This window comes from Dama dama, chromosome 5, assembly GCF_033118175.1.
Source record: "Dama dama isolate Ldn47 chromosome 5, ASM3311817v1, whole genome shotgun sequence".
Lineage (NCBI taxonomy): Eukaryota > Metazoa > Chordata > Mammalia > Artiodactyla > Cervidae > Dama > Dama dama.
Genome location: NC_083685.1, coordinates 101,937,848 through 101,962,316, shown reverse-complemented (window position 1 = coordinate 101,962,316; position 24,469 = coordinate 101,937,848). Strand labels below are relative to the sequence as shown.

At 47.6% G+C, this 24,469-nt stretch overlaps 1 protein-coding gene across 2 annotated transcripts in view; it reads right to left on the bottom strand.

Annotated features, from left to right (window-relative positions):
- The window catches only part of LOC133057242 (protoheme IX farnesyltransferase, mitochondrial), a 108,193-nt gene that overhangs the window by 10,870 nt on the left and 72,854 nt on the right, over positions 1–24,469 (bottom strand). Inside the window, exons 5-7 of one of the 2 annotated variants that reach the window (XM_061143519.1) lie at positions 16,500–16,570; positions 2,730–2,962; positions 1,375–1,465 (exon numbers count right to left, since the gene is read on the bottom strand). In XM_061143519.1, coding sequence (XP_060999502.1) covers positions 1,375–1,465; positions 2,730–2,962; positions 16,500–16,570 — 395 coding nt within the window. The remainder of the gene's footprint in view (positions 1–1,374; positions 1,466–2,729; positions 2,963–16,499; positions 16,571–24,469) is intronic. The other variant, XM_061143520.1, reaches the window with a different exon arrangement.

The following is a 24,469-nucleotide window of genomic DNA, read 5'->3' as shown; positions in this document are numbered from 1 at the left end:
GTCTGTACACAAATGATGAGATCTGGATTGCAGAAACAACTATAACTCAAATTCAAGGGAAAAAAAAATATTTTAAATATGACTCTAGCTGTTAAGCCAGACCCAGACTGTGGCTGAACAAGGGCTCTGCCTGGACATGCGTCCTAAGTGGGAGGACCTGAGGAGCACTTGCTCTCTGGCCTCCAGGGACGCGGCTCAAGCCAACATGTCACGAGGCCCAAGCTCCTCACAGGAAACTGCTGGGACGATGATGGGGCCGCCATCCTTCAGTGGGAACCTGGGTCCTTGGACCCTGCACGAAGAGCTGGCCGAGTTCTCCACGGCCCCAGACTGACTGCCATCGCATCCCTCCGAAGGTGACCTGCCCCTGGGGCTGTCACACTTGGTCCTGACCCTGGCCCTGGCTGGGATTCCCTAGACAGAAAAGGCAGTCTGGGGTGCCTTGATCCTTGTGCCAGGTTTGAGGAAACTGAATAGGACCTGGGGCTATGTCCACCAGATGGGCGGGTGGCCTGGCGTAGGCGTCCACGTGTTGGGGCAGCAGGACCCAGGTGGGAACGGAGTACGTGGGGGAGGCAGAGCCGGGAAGCCACTTGCTTGCTTTCAAATGTCTGGGCATCACTGGAAAGGCTTGGAGGGGAGGGGTGGGAGAGGCTAGTTTGGTCAAGGTTGGGGCTGCAGGCAGAGCCGAGCAGCAGGAATCTGACCAGGAGGTGCCCAGATGTGCACTTAAAAGTTTACAATTGAAAATGGGGGGAGAAGCTCACATGTCATCCAATCCAAGGATGCCAGACCTGTGCTTTCCCCTCCCTCTTCCCTCACCCAAGACAGAGGTCACTATCGGATCCTGTTAGTGACCTGGTTTTTCCAGTAGTCATGTACAGATGTGACAGCTGGACCATAAAGAAGGCTGAGCGCTAAAGAACTGACGCTTTTGAACTGTGGCGCTGGAGAAAACTCTTCAGACAGCAAGGAGATCAAACCAGTCAATCCTAAAGGAAATCAACCCTGAATATCCATTGGAAGGATTGATGCTGAAGCCGAAGTTTCCAATACTTTGGTCACTTGATGTGAAGAGACGACTCACTGGAAAAGACCCTGATGCTGGGAAAGATTGAGGGCACAAGAAGGGGGCAACAGGATGAGATGGTATGGGGTTGCAAAGAGTCGGACATGACTTAGCGACTGAACAACAACAATGGACCCCAGCGCTCTTCCCTACTAAGCCAGTAGACATCTCCCTATCTGCAAAGCCACAGCCAAGTCACAACTAAGAATTGCTCAGAGTCTGCAGATGAATGAAATCTCATGACCTTCCTTCATCTGCACTAATACACCAACTCTATGAATGAGGAAGACTTAACAACAACTCACTGAGTCTTCACAACAGCTCCGGGAGAGACGGGCCGTGACAGCCTCATGTGGGAGGCGAGGAGATGGACGCCTGAGGAGGTGAGGTTCTGTTCTGAAGGGCAAAAGCTAAGTGAGGAAGGGGGCGCCTGGGTTCCAAACCCAGGCCCCCTCCCCCAGGGCCACTGTTGCCTCCCACTCGCAAGGGACTCTGGTTTCAGGTTCGTCACAGAACAGACCGGCAAGTACATGTTAGGATATTATATCTGCAGATTCGTGAGACTCCGCCATTACAGGATATTAAAGCCTCTCTAAGAGACCATCCAGTGAAGGTGTCCTGGCCTTTGTGAGCTCGCCAGGATGGAGTGTAAGGGCTTTTATGAAAGTCTCAGGGATGTGGCTTCTGGGGCAACGGTTTCTGGTCACCGGCCTTCTGATCGCTCATTTGAAAAATATGTACTTACACAGACGGCAAGAAACCTCACCACTTCCTTCCTAAGTGTCGGTCAGGAACACTAATTACTTGACTAATTAGACTGTGAAACTTCCCTTACAGATGGTAAGAAGGACCTATTTTCACCCCACAAATTTAGCCGTGAGTGACATCCCAGCCAAAAACCTGGAGGAGCGTTTCAATGGTTTTATTGTAGACAGCATGAACAATTTAAGCAAATCACATAAAAATAAATTAGAAACTAATGAAAATAGTCTGTCCTCTCTGAAGAGGGGGAAATGACCTGGTTCTGGGGGAGGCAGGAACCTGCTGACGGGGCTGCGTCTGCTGAGCCAGGCAGGCAGGGGCCCAGCCCCAACACCTCCTCGGGATGTGGGCCGACCCTCCGCAGACAGGCCTCACTTGGCTCCTGACTTTCAGGCACTTCCTTCTCTTTCTACGTGTCGTCCTGTTCCCTCCCAGCCGTTGCCTATGCAGAGAGCGTCTGCTCACCCAGCGGCCAGGCCGCACGGTCGCCCTGCAGCTCCACATTCAGTGCTTCCCACGGCCACATTTGTGCTCTTGCCAAAGGACCGCTGTTGTTCAGCTGCTACGTCCTCTCCGACTCTTTGCGACCCCATGGACTGTAGCCCACCAGGCTCCTCTGTCCATGGGATTCTCCAGGCAAAAATACTGGAGTGGGCTGTTATTTCCTCCTCCAGATTCAGGGAGCAAACCCGTGTCTCCTGCATTGGCAGGTGGATTCTTTACCACTGAGCCACCGGGGAAGCCCCTGGCAAAGCACTAGCACAGAATAAAATGTCTACCACCAAGTACCGCAGCCCAGGGAAGGAAGCGGGCTCTGACTCACGGTGGCCGCCCGTGGAAGCTGGCGCGGGGGGCACCCACGCCCTGGGCCTGTGGAGAAAGAGGCTGAAACACTCACCAGCATCCAGGCTGCCCGTGGCCGCGGTCCAGCCCATGACGGGGGGGATGGCCCCCACGACCGCCCCCACCCACGTGTTGGCGATGCTGACCCTCTTGAGCGGGGTGTAGCAGCAGGTGTATAGGAAAATGTTGAAGAGGCCCAGGGCGCCCGTGAGCGGGTTCACGCCCCAGGTCAGCAGGGCGACTCCGGGAACCGCACAGCATGTGGCGAAGGATACGGCGAGCAGCGGGCTGGAAGAGAGAGCAGAGAACACAGCGCTGTCAGGGGTCAGCTCCGGGCAGCCAGTGTGCGGGTCAGAGCCGAGCAGGGGCGATCGGGCCCGGGGTGGAGAGTGGGCTGGGGGCAGCGCTGGCCTGGCCTCCGCCTGGGCTCAGGACATCCTCTGGATGTCATTTAACATGAGGAGGGACTTGCCTGCCAGAGTGCGGCTGCTCCTCCTGTATTTGCCAATTGGGGCTCACAAAGTGAGGAGGGTGGAGGCCTGCGAACCCTGAGTTTGAAGGGAGGCCCTGCCCCACCCCTCCCTGGCCGGGGATTGTCCTGACCCCGCCACACTCATCTGAGCAGGAGTGACGACGGCCCCCTCCTCCCCGGGCTGAGCGGAGGGCCGCCCGATACGTGCCTGTTCTGCACACGGTTAGGCTGCGCAGCTGGTGGGAAGCAAGTGGTTGCTACGGATGAACCCCTCGGAGCCCAGAATTTAAGATCTGGGCACAACCAGCATCTTACTTCTGGCAGAGTTCTCCCCATTTATTTATCCTTTGTTTAAAAACACCACCCAGTTAGCAATAATGGGTAAGACTAGCGTGTCTGAGTGCACCTCTGTGTAATAAATTACAGGCTTGACATGGCACCAGCTCCATGAAGCGAGGAGACTGTCTGCAGTGACAGCACTTCCTGGGCCGGAGCGCAGTTTATGGACACGGGACTTTCAAAAGAGGTGGCACAAGGCTGTACGTCAAATAAACGTCTACAGCGTAAAGATGACCGCAAGCCTGGTCCTCATCAGAGTCTGCTTTCTGAAGTGGACTTTGTGTGGCATCTTGTGAAAGGCTTTATGGGAGCCTGGATGAACTGGGTCCACCAGTACCTGCCTGTCCTCATTCTTCCAGAAGCAATCTAAGCAGGTGCTCGAGCCTGCTTCCCCGAGGAGAAGCCACAGTTCACTCCTGGCCCCAGCATGTGCCCACGGGGACCCAGGAGTCACCAGTGCGCAGCTCTGAGGGTCTCTGGTTTTGGCGAGGCCATCAGGGCGAGGGCGGCCGTCTGCCCCCTGCAGGCATGGCCTATGCCTGGGACACTGCCCGCCTGCCTGTCAAGGAACAAGACGAGCTGGGGGTGGGTCAGGAGGGCAGCAGAGCCCACCTGCCGGAGACCAGGGGTGCCGAGGTGCTGACATGTGAAGGAGGTAGGACCCTTGCAGAGTCCTGGCTCCCATGCCAATCTGGGGAGCAGCACTGACCCCTCTCTCCCAGGCTACGACTGCTTGGGCCTGCAAGTGGAACTCAATGAAATGGGAGCCTTGATGGAAAGAGAGAACACCCGAGGGGTATGCTGTTGTCCTGGCAACAGTGATGGAGACCCTCTAACCACACCCGAGACTTGGTGCATGTTCAACCTGAGGGAATTGCCATCCCCTTCCCCCAACCTCCTTCGCATCTCGCATTTGTGATGCCCCCTAGGGGCCGCTCGAGCTGCCCTGTCCCCCCTCCATCCCTCCCACCCAAAGACCCAGAGCTGGGGCTCCTCCAGGGCTCATCCCTTCCTGACCCTCAGAGTGATGGTGGCAGCTCCTCTCCTGCCTTCTCAGACTCCGGCCCTTCAAGAGACAGCTTTCGCTCTCCTATAAGAGTGACAGATGCCCTCATCTCAACTTCTTCCCCCCATTTTCTCTCTCACTTTTCAAGGTAGACTCTCCAGTTTTGCTCTTGTGTAATCCCCTCCCTGGTCCGGCTTTTCCCTTCTGCCTCCACGGCTACTGCGCGCCTGCATCCTTACCTCAGTGGCCTTGTTTACCTTCCCCCAAGGTTCCAGCCATCCTCTCCGAGCCCCAGCCTGCCCACAGAGCGACTGTGCCCGCTGTTGTACCTGCTGGTCCCTCCCTCTCCTGCTGCACACCCTCTGGTCCTAACACCATGGAGCTGGACTCCCGAGTGTTCCTGTCGGGCAGGAAACACAGTCTTCCAGAGGCAAGGGGAGGGGGCTGCCTGGGGTCACTTCTCACACTGCTCTAGAAAGAAGACCCGAGATGGCTGAAAAGCAGGGCAAGCATTATATCTGCTCTTCTTTCAATCAGGTAGTTTATAGCTTATAAGAAAGATATTTTTTTCCTCTATGACACTCTAAAAAGCTAGTTTTATTTTGGGTGGGAGAAAAATGTGGCTCATAAACATTTTTATTTTTCCTGAGTTGGACCTTGTGTAAAAAAAAAAAAACAGACTGTTCACTCCTTCTTCAAGGGCTCTGGAAGCCCATCAATTCAAAGGTATTAGTGTTATGAAAACCCACTCCAGTGTTCTTGCCTGGAGAATCCCAGGGACGGGGGAGCCTGGTGGGCTGCCGTCTATGGGGTCGCACAGAGTCGGACACGACTGAGGCGACTCAGCAGCAGCAGCAGTGTTGTGAAAAGACCTTTCACAAAAGCACATTTGAATTTAATTGATTGGGATAGGTGATTTTACCCAGAAGTTTAGTTTCTGACCCTTGTCAGAATCACAGAGAATCATGAGGTTCAAGCTTGTGTTTAAATCTGTGCTCAGGGGCACAGATGAAAACTGGGGAGGCTGACAAGACACCTAAACAAGAATGAGGATATTTACCCAGGAAGCCATGACCATTCTCAGCACCTGGATCCTTGGGGGACCCACTTCCTGCTGGCCCAAGGAGCCGGGGTTGGCTCATGTTGTGGGCCAAGGTGCTCCAGTGGCTAATTCTGTGAAGTTTATTTTCCTGTGGTTTACTTTTCATAAGCATATATGTTTATCAACAGAGAGGTGGATAAAGAAGATGCTTTATACACACACACACACACACACACACAAACACAATGGAATATTACTCAGCCATAAAGGAGAATAAAACAATACCACTTGCAGCAACATCGATGGACTTAGAGATTATTGTACTAAGTGAGGTAAGTCAGACAGAGAAAGACAAATACCATACGATACCACGTACATGTGGAATCTAAAAAAAAAAAAAGATATAGACAAACTTATTTACAAAACAGAAATAGAGTACAGAGGTAGAAAACAAACTTAGGGTCACAAGGGGGTGGAGGGAGAGGGATAAACGGGGAGACCGGGACTGACATGTTCACACTACTGTATGTAAGCTGGGTAACCAATAAGAACCTACTGAGCAGCACAGGGAATCCTACTCAGGGCTCTGTAACGGCCTCTATGGGAAGAGAACCTCAAAAAAGAGTGAGTATATGTATATGCATAACTGATTCACTTTGCAATAAACCTGACACTAACACAACATTACAGACCAACTATACTCCAATTAAAACTTTAAAAAAATCAAATAAAAAGTATGTATTCTCACCCTACATTTGAGAAAGGGGGGGGGGCGGTAAAAACCATGTTATAAAAGTAACATACATTCACTTCAGAACATTTAGAACTAAATTTAGAAAATCACACAAAATATTCTAAATTAGCTATTCAAAGAAACATGTTGGTTTGTATCTTTCTAGCTTTTTTTCCCAATGATATGTCTACTTTAAAAACAACTGAGAACACAGTGAACTGTGGCTTTATTATTCTATTTTCAATATGTCTTAATAATTTCCCTATGCCATTAAGAATTACTGTACATCATTATTATTAATGGGGCTTCCCTGATAGCTCAGATGGTAAAGAATCCACCTGCAGTGTAGGAGACCTGCAATGTAGGGTCAGGAAGATCCACTGGAGAAGGGATAGGCTAACCACTCCAGTATTCTTGGGCTTCTCCTGTGGCTCAGCTGGTAAAGAATCCTCCTGCAATTATCCTTAATAGCTACATGGCCTATTTGGTGGGCAGGCCGTGATAAATTCAATCAGTATGTCCACTTAGTATTTTTCCATTGTTTTAATTAGAAATAATGTTGGGATGAATATGTTACAGACAGGTCAGTGTTTACAGCTCTGATTATGATAAATTCTGAGACTAGGTTCCCAGGTCACTGGGGCAGATGACGTGCTCATTTTTAGGGGTTTTGACTTGTACCCCAGCCTGTACTCGAGAGTTTATACTCTTTACCTCCCTCCCAGCGGTGTATGAGAAAGTCTATTCCCAGGATCTGTATCAACACTGGGTGTGAGATTCAAAACAAAACAAAACAACAAACTCAAACAAGTTCGCTGAGACAGTCTTATCCCCATTTTACAGATAAAAACAGATTCAGAACCAGGACCTGTACTCAGATTTCCTTATGGGCTCATTCATGTACCCTGGGGGTTCCCCTCTAACCAGTAAGTGGGGGACACTGGTCTAATGTCACTTACTGATCACTGCTGGGGTCTGCTGGGGTCTTTAGGCTGGTGGCCTTTGGCTCGGAGCAGCCTCCTGTGGACTCACAGTTCCTTTAGTTCACACCACTGCATACGTAGCCTAACTTCCTACTGCGTCCCCTGAGATGGAAATGACTGGGAGGCACAAATTATTTTCATAAAAAGGGACAGACTTGGGATGTAATACACTGTGCAAGACAGACATGGTCTTCATCCTGGGGGTGATTATCCTGGGGTGGGAGACAGTAAGATAGGCAGGACAACCGAGTGGGGAGCAAGCCGCCAGGGAGCAGGAACCCAGTTCTGGGGTAGCAGGGGTTTGGGGTGGACACAGGAGGTTCAGGGACTTTTAAGCCAAGCCTGGATGGACAGATGGGGGGCAGGCCAAGGGTGGGGAAGTGTGTTTCAGGGGTGGGAGGGGTCAGAGAGCATAGGTTGTGGAGGCCATGGGGAGGCCTCTGGGCAGAAGTCCTTTCTGCTGCTTAAATTGAGGAAGAAAAGGGTCTGACCTGCTTCTGAGAAGGAGCCCTCTGCCTGCCAGGGGGGACACCATTCACTTCCCTCTCAGAAGAAGTCCACGTTAGGTGCTTTTTTTGAGGAAAGTGACTTGCCATCACCCCACTATACAATTTTTATCACACACTCACTTGAGAGAGGGCTTCCGATGGCTCAGATGGTAAAGAATCTGCCTAAAATGCAGGAGACTCGGGTTTGATTCCTGGGTCAGGAAGATCCCCTGGAGGAGGGCATGGCAACCCACTCTGGTATTCTTACCTGGAGAATCCCATGGACAGAGAGCCTGGCGGGCTATGGGGTTGCAGAGTCGGACACAACTGATTGACTAAACAACAACAAACAACAGCCTGTAATCTACCCTCTAGTTCAGTTCAGTTCAGTTCAGTCGCGTCTGACTCTTTGCGACCCCATGAATTGCAGCACGCCAGGTCTCCCTGTCCATCACCAACTCCCGGAGTTTACTCAAACTCATGCCCATTGAGTCGGTGATGCCATCCAGCCATCTCATCCCCCGTCGTCCCCTTCTCCTCCTGCCCCCAATCCCTCCCAGCATCAGGGTCTTTTCCAATGAATCAACTCTTCGTATGAGGTGGCCAAAGTACTGGAGTTTCAGCTTCAGCATCAGTCCTTCCAATGAACACCCAGGACTGATCTCCTTTAGGGTGGACTGGTTGGACGCCCCCAAACCCACGTGGAGAGGAGGAGGGTGGCAGGGAGTGGGCCCCGCTTCCGCCCAGTGGTCTTGGGTAGACTGACACCAGGGCTGTCTCTTTCAAGGCTTCTTTTTCTTTGACTTTTTTTTTTCCTGGACAATTTTGTTACGTTTTATATACCTTACAAGTTAAAGGAAGCCTTGTTTGAAATAAGGCAGAATAAAAGAGTTAAATAAAAGAAAAGTGAGAGTTTTGGTTAGAGTCTTTGTTTACATTAGTGAAAGAAGCAAAGGGCTCTTTTTGAGACTGGAAACAGGAAGAGGAGGAGCAAGAATAAAGAGAAAATAAATCAAGTGGGGTGTCTGGGTTATTTTTTAAAAATTCTGATTTACCATGAAATCTTTAAATATCATGGTGATACTAAAGTTGCTTAAGTTTAGCTGTTTTAATAAAGACATCTGTTTTTGATATAGAGAAAGATTAAAAAAGTACGATCATGTCTCATCTTGGTTACACACAACTATGGTTTTCTGCCTTACTCTCATAAAATATGCTCAGAGCTAAATCTCAAAGACTTGAAGAGAAATTTTGTAAAACACCAATTTCTTGTTATTTTAGGTCAGTTATTTATCATACTCTTTCTCTTAATCATACTGCTCAGCCCTTGACCAAAAGACCCACCTCCTCTCCCCATTCCTATGGGTTCTGGTAAGTACCCTGAACCTGGAGAAGGACACCCTCTGCCCTGTTATTTCTCCTTTTATCACTTATTCTTCATTCAAAATTTTTGTTTACATTTTTATCACTCTTTTTTGCTCCACTCATCATTTAATTTCATTAGCAGTTCATCTCCACTTCAAGTGCTACTCTGAGGCCTGATTTCGAGACCTAAGACTGGAAGAAAGGTTAATAAAGAAGCTTCCTTGGGTTTCCCTGGGCTGGGGGGTGACCCCAGAGAAAGAGGGCCTCGAGAATGTCAATTCTTAATTATAAATTATAAAGGTATGACGGAGTGAAACATGTTTCTAAAGATAACAATTATAACCAAAGAATATTTCTATCTCCGATTATAACTTTAAATCAAGAATTTTATTTTATTATAGCAAATCACAAAAATATAAATCAAAGCCAGGAAAAACTAGGTTGATCACATGAAAAACATTTTTTTAAAATGTGCTCTTACAAATCTACCACAGTAGCTGTAATGGCTTTCATTGAGAACCGAGGAATTAATATGTCTGTGAGTGGATACTGCTGAAACAAATTTAGAAGGAGAGATCATAAAAGCAGGTGAATGGACATGATGACGTTGCAAACATTTCTAATTGTCAATAAAACAGGAAAAACAAAAGTACAAATAAGGAAAACAGCATTACTTGATGGATGGGGAACAGAGGTGGGAAAAGGACCAGCAATTTTCTTGAACTAAAAAAAAAAATTCTTTCATATCCATTTACTCATTCATGCAAATAGATTCATGGCTCATGCTGAGGGTGGAATGATGGTTCATTTCCAAACTCACATCCAAAACTGAATTACATTTTAAATGGAGAGACCTTTCTACTGAGCACCAGTGTGAGGTCTTTCTACTCGGGCGTTTCCTGCCCAAGGCTACCAGGGAAAAGAAACTAATAGATCCAAGTGGGGGGAAATTTGCTAACACGTTTCTATGAATTATTTATTCTTCCCATAAAATCTAGTACTTCTTTGTTTACTAAACACCAACCTTTAGTAGCTCTATCAAAGTGTAATTTTCTATAGAAATTAGGAACAAATGAGAATACACAAGCTTTAATTTGATACCTACTCATTCCACTTAAACACAATTTAAATTGCCTGACTTTTAAATGAGTTACTGGAGAAATGTGGCCTTTCTGTTTAAGTAATGTGTCAGAGAGGTCTATGAAATGTTATACGAAATCAAGAAGGTGTTATATTCTAAGCAGCTCTGCAGATAATTGGTTTACACAAAAACTAATCTCATACTGCTTGGTCATTTTTCCAGAATAAATGATTTTTAAATTATAAAATAAAATTCCCTTTCTTCAAAAACAAAAGAAAACTCAAAAGTGTAATCAAACCAAGCCAATTTAACTTTAATTTCCTGAATAAATCCCACATTTGAGCTTTGACCTGAGTTTTTTTGGGGAAGTCTCCACAAATAACTGTTTTGAAAAGAGGTGCTCTTACAAATCTACCACATTAGCTGTGATGGGTTTCATTGAGAACCGAGGAATTAATATCTCTGTAAGTGGATATTGCTGAAACGAATTTACGAAGGGAAAGATCATAAAGGCAGGTGAACGGGTGAGACAGGGATTCCCGGATCTTCCAGGGACCTGGGGGTGACAGAGGAATTCAGAAGGTGGTCCCTCCTCTCATGGGTGTGAGATTGGACCACTACCCTGGAAACCTGGTTTTCATGGACAGAAATGAAAACTAGGAATCTTATCCTTAAGAATTCCAGAACCTTGGTGCAAACTGCACATTCTTTTTTAATTGGAGTGTACTTGCTTTACAATGCTATGTTAGCTTCTGCTGAACAAGTGTGAATCAGCTGTTTGTACACACATATCCCCTCCCTCTTGCGCCTCCTCCCCATCCCTCCCCCTGCCCCACCCCTCCAGATCATCACAGAGCGCCGAGCTCAGCTCCCTGTGCTATACGGTAGCTTCCGGCTAGCCATCTATTTCACACGTGGTACTGTATATATGTCAATGCTATTACCTTCTTCGTACCCTCCTCTCCTTCCCCCACTGTGTCCACAGCCCTTTCTCTATGCCCGTGTCTCTCTTCCTGCCCTGCAGATAGGTTCATCAGTACCATTTCCCTAGCTTCTGTATAAATACATAGGTTAATGTATGATGCTTGTTTTTCTCTTTCTGACTCTCTTTATTCTGTATGACAGACTCTAGGACCACCCACGTCTCTACAAACGGCCCCATTTCACTTCTTTTTATGGCTGAGTAGTATTCCATCGTACATACGTACCACACCTTTATCCATTCATCCATTGATGGACATTGTACCATTCATCTTTATATGCCCTGTGTCTAAGGCTGGGGCCCAAAATGTTGGCTGAAACAAACCCTTACAAATCAGGCAAGACAGAGAATGCGACCTTAAGATGACTGCTCCCAAGGGGAGCAGCATTTGATGATGGCAAATCGTTTTACATCGTCTCATTTGAAAGGAAATGGCAACCCACTCCAGTATTCTTGCCTGGAGAATCCCATGGACAGAGGAGCCCGGCAGCTACAGTGCCTGGGGCTGCAAAGAGTTAGACACAACTGAAGTGACTTAGCACAGGACATTTGAAAAAAGAGGAAGTGAAGTGACAGGAGGTTAGACCAAATGACTCCAGGTCATTAATAAAGGTGTTTGCTCCTATGACGTATTTCTCACGTGACTGCAAGGGATTGGTTGTGTAACTGTGATGTGATAGTTAACCCTTTATATTCATGGTTCTTAGAATATTGTAGGTATTTTCTGGTTGTAAACAGGGGCCTGGGGGCCAAAGGGTCTCCCATGCCCAGGACTGCTGTCAACAAATATTCACAACTCACGATGCTTCCAAAAAGTCATGAATGCCTTCTTCCTTCTTATGACAATGAGTGAAAGAGAGAGAGAGATTAACGTTGAGGAGACACTCGTGTCCCTCTCATTCACCCACTGTGATGACTCTGAATGATGATATGAAAACAGACTTTCTTCTGCCTGTTCTTCCTACTATGGTTCGGCAAGATGGAATGATTTTATTTTAAGGACAAAGTTCTGGACATTAGCACTGCTGTTCTTAAAGTTGAGACCAAATCTGTTCTTTCTGCCACTTTTAATGACTGGTGAACACTAAAGAAAAAGAAATTTCTACACTTATAAAATGTTTATGCTCTTATTACATTTGCAGTATATACACACCGAGAGACTAATCATAACCACCCGGACCCTGCAGAGCTTCACCCGGGCCGGTACGTGTCTACTAGACCAGCGTGACAGGGGGATGAATAACATTCCCAGGTCCCCTGCAGCCCGCTAAATGTTTACATTTGCTTAAGTGCTTACTGGTAAAACCTTCAGTAAATGTGAAAAATGTCTCCTGTAAATCCCTATAATACTTTGGCTAAACCTCGTTCTTTAAGTTAATAATGCCAACTAAACAATCCATTCATTTCACTTCGAAAACTCAATCTTCATCACTCATTTCACAACCAGGTATGGGCTGCCCCTAATTCCGAGTGTTTTAATTTATCCCCTCGAAGAATAACCTTCCTCTCTGCTCTTATCACTCCATCTCTCTGCTCACAGCCCGCACCTAAAGCTTACAAGTTCTGGATCACTCTCATTGGATCCATTAAGTTGGGAAAAGTAACTCTGACATGTATTCTTTCCCTGTTAACATGAGGGAGCTGGAAAATGGATAATTCAAAGGAGACGGAATGAAAATAACCGAGAAGGCCCAGCCCATGTCTGATTTCTTCAGGGAGCTTTCACTGCCCAGCTGGTCTTTATCTGAGTCTTCCCTTTCTGACCTCTCAGAGAACTTCTCGTTTGTACCAATTCATTCCATTTCCCTCGATCCATGTTTATGGGCTGCCCCATCTCATCTGCTAAGCATTTTATGCATTTGGCATAATTTCTCCACCCAGATTCGATGCCTTTTGAGCACGATTTAACAATAAAACTGACAGTGCCGGTTCCATTCTAGGTAATCAATACATTCTTAATGAATTGAATTAAACAAGGGAATTATTTAATTCTAAAATATAGAGAAACATTTGGTCTTGACATCCTTAAGATTAATTTTAGTTAGGCGAGACCAGGAAAAAAAGGTTATTACTTAGAAAAAAAAATACACAAGCTATATATATATATCTTAGAAATATGAGTCTGCAGGACTTCAAGTAAGAGAAAGATGTATATCTCTGTTCTGCCTGAAAACTAACAGGAGGGTGAAGAGAAGACAGAAAACCCCAACTAGAAGCAGGAGACGCACCTACAGAAGAGCGGCCGGGTCCAGGAGGCATGCACCTGTAACATCACCCCTCAGAACGTCTGCCCGAGGCTCTGACTATGAATCAGAGAAGGACTGGGACGTGCAGAGCATTTTCTGAATTGGGGAGTGGACCCCAGTTGGAAGGCAATCAAGCAGAATCAGGGCCAAGGGCCCTGATGGAAAAAGCAGGCTGCTGGAAAAAGCAGCCATGTAGGAGTGGCCTGGGTGCTATCCCCCCACAACCCCCCACCCATGCTTAACTGTCTCCCACACCTTGCCCTCAGCCCTGGGCACTGGACCAGGGCTTGGCCAGCAAACCTTCTCTCACCGGGCCTTGGACCTGACACAGAGGACTTGGCCGGCAGGCCTGGGGGTCAAGGCCAAGGTTCCCAGTTTGATGATGAGTCAATTTAAGTGGAAACAGGGTTTGAAGGGGCTTCCCAGGTGGCACTAGTGGTAAGGAACCTGCCTGCCAATGCAGGAGACATAGAAGACGAGGGTTTGACCCCTGGGTCAGGAAGATCCCCTGGAGGAGGGCATGGCAACCCACTCCAGTATTCCTGCCAGGAGAATCCCATGGACAGAGGAGCCTGGTGGGCTACAGTCTATAGGGTCGCGCAGAGTCAGACACAACTAAAGCGACTTAGCATGCATGGTTGGGGTTTGAAGACCCAACACGCAGAGAGGAACGAGGTGGAAGTAAACAGTAGCCTGGACACAGGGGTGGAAGGGATGAGGGGACCACGCCTTCTAGAAGACCAGCAGTAAAAAGAGGAGAAGAGAAGAAAAACCAGATGGAGCAGCTGACTGAACAGGCTCTTCTCTGTGACAGAAGGACTGCTCATCCAGATATAAAGGCAGAGGGGAAGGAACCAGTGGGGCAGTGGGGCTGGCAGAGGCGCTTGGAGGCCCAGGGAGGCTGAGCCGAGGACCCTCACTCTGCAAGCTGCTCTCCAGACCCTGAGCTTGGGGATCAGAAGGCAGAAACGGGGTTGCCAGCTGCCAAAAACAGGTATCAGATTCTGGCAGTGATAACCTGCAGTGGACAACACCTGGTCCCATCCTCCCGGAAGAAACAAGGGCTGTCTGAGGAAGAGCATCCGAGGACATTTACTCTGGACCACGCCTCATCCTCCGACCCCTCCCCTCTGTCACTCAAAAACCACGGAGTCCACTTTATCCGGTTAGGAGCAGCGCTGCAAGCAAAACACAGAGCTTCATCACATGGAAGGTGTTCAGGGACACTGGACACGTGTGTGACAGGTAAGCAGCAGGAAGGAAGGATGATACTCATGAGGATGTAAAACAACAGAAAGACAGGCGGCTCGGAGTGTCAAACTCCGTCTTGATTTTGCCCTGGACAAGTTCCGCTCCCCCCACATTACCCCCCTTCCCCCGGCGTCATCCAGGCTCCAGAGCCCTGGTCCCCTGGGCATAGCCTCGGCCATGCTGACGCTCAGCCTCAGGGGCACAGATGCGGGGGTGTGGGCCCCAGTTAACAGAGGTCAGGTCTGCGGGGAGGAGCTGATCCTGGGGGGATGAGCGCCATCCTGACCCTGGAGCTCCTCTCTCCAGATGTCCTCAGACGCAGATGCCAAGCTCTCTACCAAATGCACCAAGACTCCAGTCCAGCCTCGGGCCTCAGGAATGCTTCCTCAGTGATGTGGAGGACACTGTACTCAAGTTCATCAGGTGGCCCCCGAGCCATTAAAGACTCTGATAGATAATTCTGCCACAGAGGCCTGGAGCCAGAGTAAAAAGCAGAGGGCCTCGGGGTCAAGTGTTTCCACAGGAAACTGAACCAGTCACCTGCAATTACTGCTCTCCAGACGAGACCACCAGAGGAACTCACAACCGGCCCTGCGAGAGTGAGGAGGGATTCGCACATGTCATCTTAATATAAAAATGCCTCTTCCCTCTGCTAAAGACAGAAGAAGCAGTCTTTTCCCAAATAGTTAACGCTTTTTTTTTTAACCTTAAAAATTTTAGACACGCAGAACTGGCATTTTATTTAGGTAACCAACAGATAGTTAAAAGAGTTGTCCTCTGTATTCTCCTTGGGAAAACGAAGCAAAGAATAATGCAATGTCATGGATGTTTATGGCCATGAAATGGAATTTTAGCTGTAAAGATTTTTTTTCCCTTTGATTCTCAAAAATGTTAGAGAAATTTTTTGTGGCCTAAGATGTAAAGGGTGTGCTTTTACTGTAACTACTTCAAAACTAGCCAGTTATCTCAATATGCCTTATGTATCAAGTATGTATTCAGTGTCAGCTTTTCCAATATCTGAAGTGTCAGAGACAAACAGTAGCTCAGTAAAAAGCAAGGCGTGAGCACGAAGTCTGGCGAACAAAGCCCCAGGATGACTTTCTCAAGACGCTGTGAGCTGCAGAACACTTAGCCCATGCAGGTCAGCCCTAACGTGGAAGTGGATTCCGCTCAGAGTCATCCTTCATGATCCCCTGAAGTCACCATAAAGGACACGCAGGCTTATGTATGTACAGTTCTGGGAAACGATGACTAGGTCCACTGAAGTTTGAGGGTGGCTGAGTTAAATTAAGAGGGAACAAAAGAAAAGTCTGTATTTACAGGGCTGGGCCCTCAGAGCATCTGCCTCCAAGACAACTCTGCAGAGGCGAGAGGTGGAGAACTGAGACGGTTCTATGTCGGGGGCGAGGGGGTGGACGCCCTTCAGTCTTCACGCTGATGACACAGGCGTGGACTCTGGCTGTGCTAATGAGACCAGGGGCGGGGGTCGGGGTCGGGGGTGGGGCACGGCAGTGCTCTTCTCTCTTTATTACTCAAGGCAAAATACAGCGAAAAGGGGACTTCCCTGGTGGTCCAGTGGTGAAGAATCTGCCTTGCAATGCAGGGAACCAGGGTCCCATCCCTGGTGGGGACCTAAGGTCCCACACGCTGTGCACTCACTAAGCCCACATGCCACCGTTAGAGTCAGACCACTGCAACGAAAGGTCCCACAGGATACAACCAAGACCTGATGCAGCCACGTAAATACATACTTTTAAAAAATACAGGGAAATGATCTGGGACAGACGCTCAATGGAACGATTTGTAACATGGAAGAGACACACATTCAAGATTTTACCTGATCTGTCCACGAACCAGAGGTCTGTTCTTCGTCCTGTTCATGTTTGAATCAAACGGAACCTCAAAAAACTGCAAAAAGATTGAAAAAAAAATTAAATACAGCATGAAATAGTTATTTTCTTTCTGCTTTAGTTCTACAGTTTTTTTCCACAGCAAATTTTGTTTTAATTTTGATACTGCAAATACTCTTGGTACTCTTGAGAGAAAAATTCTCTGTCGGGAACATGCAATACTTTGAAAACCATAGGTTAGGTACATGGTTGCGTTCTTCAAAGCCTCTGTTTCAGGTTTAGAGCATTAGTGCCATACACGATTTCAGAATCTTTCACGTATCCTGAAGACTGAATCAACCAAGAATCAGCTGACCTGGGAAAACGGGCTGCTGGAGTCGAAGGCCAGGAAATATTAATAAGAAGTCAGACGGGGCTATATAGGAGCATTTAATCATCTCCCATTCTCCTACCACTGAATAAATGTCAATAGCATTTACTCTCACATTTCAGTATTGAAGTTACAAAGGCTAGGGAGACCATGACTCAGCTGTACATCCATTCATGTGCTGAATACTGGGGTTGTTTCCACGTTTTGCCTATTAATACTAGAGTCGGTTGCCACTCCCTTCTCCAGGGGATCTTCCCGACCCAGGGATCGAACCTGTGTCTCCTGCTTGGCAGGCGGATTCTTTACCACTGGGCCACCAGGGAAGCCCCCCATTTCCTACCACTGAATATATGTTAATAGTATTTACTCTTGTGCTACAGGATGACAGTGACAGAGAACCAAGGGATATTGTGACTCAGCTGGAAGAGAAATGAACATGCCCTAGAGAGGAATAAAGGGGCTTTGCCTCCTCTTTCAAGGAGTCCGTCAGTGACTTGTTGGTTGTAAGGGGGAGAATTTCATCCTGTTCACTAATGTAATTTTTTGCCACCACCTTATCTGGAAAAACGACTGAAGGCCGTGCCGAGCGCCAGGCCGACCAGCGCGAGCCCTGAGGGTCACTGCCGTGTCTGTTCAGCTCCCCGGGAGCGAGGCTGCCCAGACGCCCCCTCCTCCCAGCTCTGGCTCTGGGGCACCTGCAGAAACACCTGGAAGTTGGGGATGCAGGAGCGGCCATGTTTACACCTGCAAAATTGGCGTGAGGTCAGGCATGACTGTGGCTACACACAGTAGCTGGGACCTGTCGGCTTGCACTGCTGGCCCTGAGGGACACTGGGCCCGCAGCTGCCCCGGCTCCTGCTGCACCTCCCCGGGCTGCAGCCCATGCCCGAGCTCGTCCATGTCTCGTGACCTCGGGCCACGTCTGTGTGCTGCTCCATGGCCAAGCGCGCCGCTCTCCTGGAGGCCATCTGCATCATCAAAGGTGCAGGTGTGAAAGCAGCGGGTAACGGACACGGTGGTCCAGTTTGCTCTCCTACATTTAGGATCCTCCTGCGGCTTCTGGGTCACTCCTGCCTGCTCTTTTCTGCCTTCCTCAGGCCCAGCACCAGACACAAGGCCTGCATCACACCCAGGGTTGCACCAGCCCATGGCATCCTTACCAGGGATCTGCACCAGGCCTAACCTCTATGGTAGACCCTCATATTGCTCACAGTGGTTCTCGCATCCTGATCAAACCTTAACTGATACAGACCTCTTCTCTACAACTTTCAACAGGGCCACTGTTTAAAAAAGCAGTTAATGGTGGGTCAGTGGCAAAGAATCTACCTGCCATGCAGGAGTTGTGGGTTTGATCCCTGGGTTGGGAAGATCCCCTTGGAGAAGGGAATGGCTACCCAATCCAGTATTCTTGCCGGGGGAATCCCATGGACAGAGGAGCCTGGTGGGCTACAGCCCATGGGGTCGCAAAGAGTCGGACACAACTGAGCGACTAAACAACAACACAACAAAACTGTTCAATATGTCCACCTTATCTACGATCTCAATGACAGGCTTCCTAAGACATGAATTTATCATCCTTAATGTCAAAGAGAGCTATACAAATAGGCACTCAATAAATGACATAGTAAATAAACCATCCCTGAAAATAAATCTATTTGTAGAGTGAGTTACACTTTGAAATGATTTATAAGTGTTAAAAAATTCTTTGCCTGTGAGAGTCTATATTCCCTACTGAAGGAGTTCAAGTTACACACGTCCCGTCTACTCACCTTCCCTCCCTCCCTCAGTATTCAAACACATTCTGTAAGTATTTCTAATAATCTTTCCTTCATGACCTATTAATTTGATTTCACAGGACTAATGAGGATTCCAATTACAAATCATGTTATTTAAATGTGGGTAAGGTGTTATCCAATATAACACAGAAACTCTTGTGTAAATAACTTTCTTGGCAGTTCTCGAGTGTCTGTGCGCACGCACCCACACACACACTCAGTTCAGGAATTCTACTGAATTATTTCTTCTGGATGAAAAAGAGATGTTATTGTTTCTATGTTCCTGGCAAGTCAGCCATCCAGAGATGGGAACTGAGGTCTAGAACGCAGCAACTGAACCCCAGGATGCCACAACTTGGCACCAGCTTCTGACTCTCACGGATGCTGAAATGTATCAGGACAAGCAACATCTGGGTAGCAAGAGCAGCTAACCAAGACCTTCGGGTCCTTTCAGGGAGGGATCGACAAGTCCTCCCAGCACCACGGGATCAGAGCTCATTATGCTGCTTTTCATGCATTTTCTGTAATGCCTTTTAGTTAGCTTCACGGCTTTGGTCTAGCTTCAAAGCCATGTTCCCAGAACATAAAGCAGTGTATCTTCAGGTGAGACATTTAAGCATTTTAGAACATAGAGCTGGCTTCATCTACTCACATTTTGTTCCCCCTGTGCTTTATCATCTTTTCATAATGTAATTATCATTTCAGTTGGCTCCAACTACTTGGAGCCAGAGAAGTAAAACTCCTACAACTGATGTTGAAAATAAAATATCAATGCAGTCTTACCAGCCCTTAGAACATACTGTTCACTGGCTTTTTTATGCATCCTCCTTGCTTTGAATACGCCGGCAGTGGTTCGCTGCTTCAGGGAATGCACGTGGACAACCGCTCAGCCCAGGCCCACCATCTCAGGCCCCTCCTGTGAAGGCTCCGGTCATCAGGTCTCAAATGGCCATGTCACCCCGTGCTTCACCCCATACCTGGACACAGTAGCTGGTTTACTGAGTGGGTATCTCATTCAAACAGTCTCTGCTTGGGGATTTAACAAACCAAAAGCCCAGGAAAGTATGTCCTCCCTCCTCCTGGGTTGCCTGTGGCCATGGAGCAGGATAAATGGAAATGGAGGAGAGGTCCCACATTGACACCTTGGATCTATTACCTCCAAGGCTCCATCTCCACCTTTTCTAGCCTTGTGTGCATGCATGCTAAGTCGCTCATTCCTGTCCGACTCTTTGTGACTCTATGGACTACAGCCCGCCAGGCTCCTCTGCCCATGGGCTTTCCCAGGCAAGAATACTGGAGTGGGTTGCCAAGCTCTCCTCCAGGGGATCTCTAGCTTAAGCCAACCCAATATGGGTCTATCCCTTTAATTCCAACGTCCCAACAGAGGACTGTAAGGACGTCAAACATGAGAGCAGTTGCATTGTCCAGGAGGGTATGATATGTGCTTTTTCCTCAGCAAACAACTTCTTTTCTGCTTATGTTCATTTCCAAAATAAGTTTTTGTCCCAGTCTCTTTCCCTTATAAAAACCCATCAACCTTTTGGAACTCCTTTCATCGAAAATCTCCCCTCTTACCCAGGGTCCCAACCCCACCATCCACTTTCCCATCTCTCAGATGCTCTTTCCCCATTTCCTGCCCTCCACTATCCCAGGAGCTGTTCTACGAGGCAGACTCTTGGGGTTGCAAATGGCAGAAACACAACCGAAACCAGCTCAGAGAAAATCGGGCCTTTATGTCCTGCAATGGGGCTGTGCCTGCTTTAGGAATTTGAGTCTGGCGCCACATGTACTGCCGTGATTCTGGCTCTATCTCTCGAGTCTCCTCCGGGTGCTCTGGCATGCAGAGGTCTTCCAGGAAGCAAAATGGCCCTGGCAGCCCTAGAAGCTCAAGCTCCTAGTGACCTCAGCAGAAAAGTTCATTTCCTGACAGCTCCAAAACAGAAGTCCAGAACCACCATGGCCATGAATTCCAGGGACGAGGGGGTGATGTGACCACAGGGAGGGAGCAGGTGGAGAGACACAAAGACACAGTACCCCGCTCAAATGACGCGGATTGCCTTCTCCAAGGCAAATTCTATCCCCAGAAGAAAACAGGAAGACGGCAGACAGACAGATGCAGTGGAATTATCTCTAACTCACTGTGAAGCTAACAGCCCCAAATCATTTCATTTCACACATCATACCTGTAAAATAACTTGCCCACATTCATCCTAGTTTAAGACTGAGAAGCATTAATCAATAGAAATGTAATAAATAATTTATATTAATCTTGTCTCAGAATCTGTGAATCAATAGTTCTATCTGTTTAATAGAGTGGTAAATGGATCATTTTTTCTTCCTCATAGCCACATGTAGATACGAGTCACTATTATACCGATAGATAAATATTTATTAGATGCCTAACATGGGCTTGTCTGGTTAGCTCAGTGGTAAAGAATCTGCCTGCAGTGCAGGAGATGAGGTTTTGATCTCTGGGTCGGGAAGATCCCCTGGAGAAGATGGCAACCAGCTCCAGTAATCTTGCTTGGGAAATCCCATGGTCAGAGAAGCCTGGCTGGCAGGCTACCGTCTATGAGGTCGCAAAGAGTCGGACACGACTGAGTGATTAAACAACAACAAACATGAGATCCTCACTTTTCTATTATAACCATGCTTTTTACATTAGTTCAGTTCAGTCACTCAGTCATGTCTGACTCTTTGTGACCCCATGAATCGCAGCACGCCAGGTCTCCCTGTCCATCACCAACTCCTGGAGTTTACTCAAACTCATGTCCATCGAGTCAGTGATGCCATCCAGCCATCTCATCCTCTGTCGTCCCCTTCTCCTCCTGCCCCCAATCCTTCCCAGCATCAGGGTCTTTTCCAATGAGTCAACTCTTCGCATGAGGTGGCTAAAGTATTGGAGTTTCAGCTTCAGCATCAGTCCTTCCAATGAACACCCAGGACTGATCTCCTTTAGGATGGACTGGTTTGATCTCCTTGCATTAGTAGATAATTATTATTACTCCAAAGAGATGATGCTCTGATATAAAATATACCTATTAACCCTTCTAACAGATAATTACATACTTAAGATACTACTGAATTTTTGTGAGCTAAAATGAAACAGGCACCAAAAGTGGGGAGAAATAGAACTCGGTCCATGTGATGAATTTCCTATTCCCACTCTGATTAATTATACGTTATGCAAAACGTAGACATATTCTAGAGCTGTCCTTAAGTCAGGCTAGGGAAATATTAACTTTGATAACGAGGTGCAACTTTTTTCTTTCTCTATGTGAAATAACGGGGGCGACATTCTTCTAAAGACCCAAAAGGAAAACAAACGCATGAACCTTGTCAGGGTTTGTTTTTCCATCCATCTTCTGAAAGCTGTCAACAAGTGTCAACGGCCCAAAGCCTCCCAGGTCCAAGATAATGTCTCAGACCAAGTTAAAAGGGATGTTAAATAAATAAGTTAAAGTCCTGGGAGGGGCACCTTATCCAGCAGGGTCTCACATAACTACTGCTTGCAGCCCACAAGTCAGTTAAGATATGCACTCAGCCTGGCTCGCTGGTTGGTACCAGTGTCCCACTGCCACACCAAGAACCAACAGACTAAGTGGGACTCACTGTTGCCATTGATTCTTCCCCATGAGGTATCTGAAATTAGCTGCGTGCGTTCACACATGGTGACTGGGGCAAAGTTCTCCTCCAAGTCTGCTACTCAAGTCATCACTCATTAAGCTGTGTTTTAAGGCTTCACCCCAAAAGGTCACATAACACCTATTAGAACCCTAAATGACCACATCCTGTGAGTAAAAGAAAACTCAAAAAGTCACACTGGTTTTGAGGAGCTTCAGAAATGGTGTTCCAGGTCAACCCTTTCCCCTACCAGAGGGCTCTCAATTTATAACACTGCTTTCTGAAAAAAAAAAAAAAGATGGGAGGAAAGTACACTGAAATATTTACAACTGGGTGGAGAGGATGGAGGGGGTGACTACTCTTTTTGTATCTTACAGCTGTCTATAAAGACCATATATTTTCTTCCTAGGGGGAGAAAGAATAATAAAAGTTTTTACCTACATGAGACAAATACAAAACTTGAACAGACTCTCTTTAGATTAACCAATAAAGAATTACCAAATGTATCCAGTATAAAGCTCATATTAGTGGAGCCTTAGCCAATTAGGACCCTGTTCCCCCCAGAAAGAACCACACGGTGAAAAGTGGATCCTAAATATTTCCCAGGGACCCCCATTTCCCCATCCTCTGTGTCACTTCTTTCATTCAGGCAACTATTTTATCATTTGGCCAAGATTACATCGCCTCCCAACACTTCCTGTCTGCAGTACTGACCACTACCCTCCCCCCCACCTCCCATCAACTTCTCACACAATAGTCAACACCATCTTTTCAGGTACAGACCTGATCGTTCTAGTTCCCAGCACAGAACTCTCCATGGCTCCCTGCTAACCAGGGAGTCAAGTCCAGCACTCGCACGTGGCACGGAAAGCCCTTCACAGACGCTCCGGCCCCTTTACCTCCCTCACCCTTCTCTTCTCTTCCCCTGACATGCTCTGCTCTCAGGGCCTGAACCTCTTGTTGGGTCCTCGGTTTGCTGTCAGTTCTTCCACAGTCTCCCACGCTTCTCTGCAGGGGCCCATCGTTGTCGCCATCCGTCATCAGCTCAGGACTTGGGGCAGGGGTCTGCCCTTCGTTCTGGTGTTCTGTGTGGACCTCAGCGGGGGAGCTCTGCCCAACAACCACCCACAGGACCATAAGGATCACTACAAGTTCACAGTCACCAGCATCAAAGGGGCTTGTAACACTCACTCCCGGGCCATCCCCTTTGACCTCTCTAGCCCACTGGCTCTGCTCCTCTCCACAGAGTTGGTTTTTAGTCTGGTTCGCTCTTAACCCTCCCCATGGACACAGGAGACGCGCTGGCTGCAGTCCAGAGGGTTGAATAGAGTCGGACACGAGTGAAGCGACTTGGCAGGATGCGTTCTCAACCCACATGCAACCTCCGCCTTCCCTCCACCTGGGCGGGCGATCCCATTCCCTCCCACCTCCCAGAACACCTATCCACGTGTCAGCCCTTTCCCTACAGCACATCCGGTCTGCGTCTTTTAGCTGCATTGTTCCTATCCATACCTCAACGTGCTTCATTTCCTCCAACCCTGCATATCTCCTGACATCATCAGCTGATGTGAGCACAAGGTGAGCATTTGGAAATTAAAAGAAATGGTCTCTAACACGACGTGAAGTCTGGGGCCCTCATCTTAGCCCCAGCATGATTAGTAGCAGGACGCGTCCGTGGCAAGGTTAAGAACCTTCCAGAAATCTCCCAATAAGCTCCAAGGAATTTCTATTCTAACAGCTGTCAAAGACTATAATCCTATCTTTGCAGAAACCATTTTTAAAACAGTTAATTCTGATGCCCAGCTTTGAAGAACAATAAATAAATAAATGCATGAATGTCCACTAAAGGAGACTAATGTGAACAGACTAAATCGCAAATATTTTCTTGAAGCCCACCTTTGAACTTGGACTTCACAGATTAAAAAAAAAAACCTTTCCTCAACTAGTGATACTTCATCCTAATCTTCATACTAATCTAATGAGGACACAAGACTAGCAAGTTAAGAAATTCTTGCAGATTCCTCCACAACTATTAAAAAAACAGGCATGTTCACTGAAACCATTAATGCTGATAATATGACAACAGTCTGACCTCTGAAATAGTCCCCTAAAACACTAAACAGAGTTTAAATGCCACCCAGAGCATAGAAGATGAACATTTTAAAAGGCAAGAAATAAGTAAAATCAC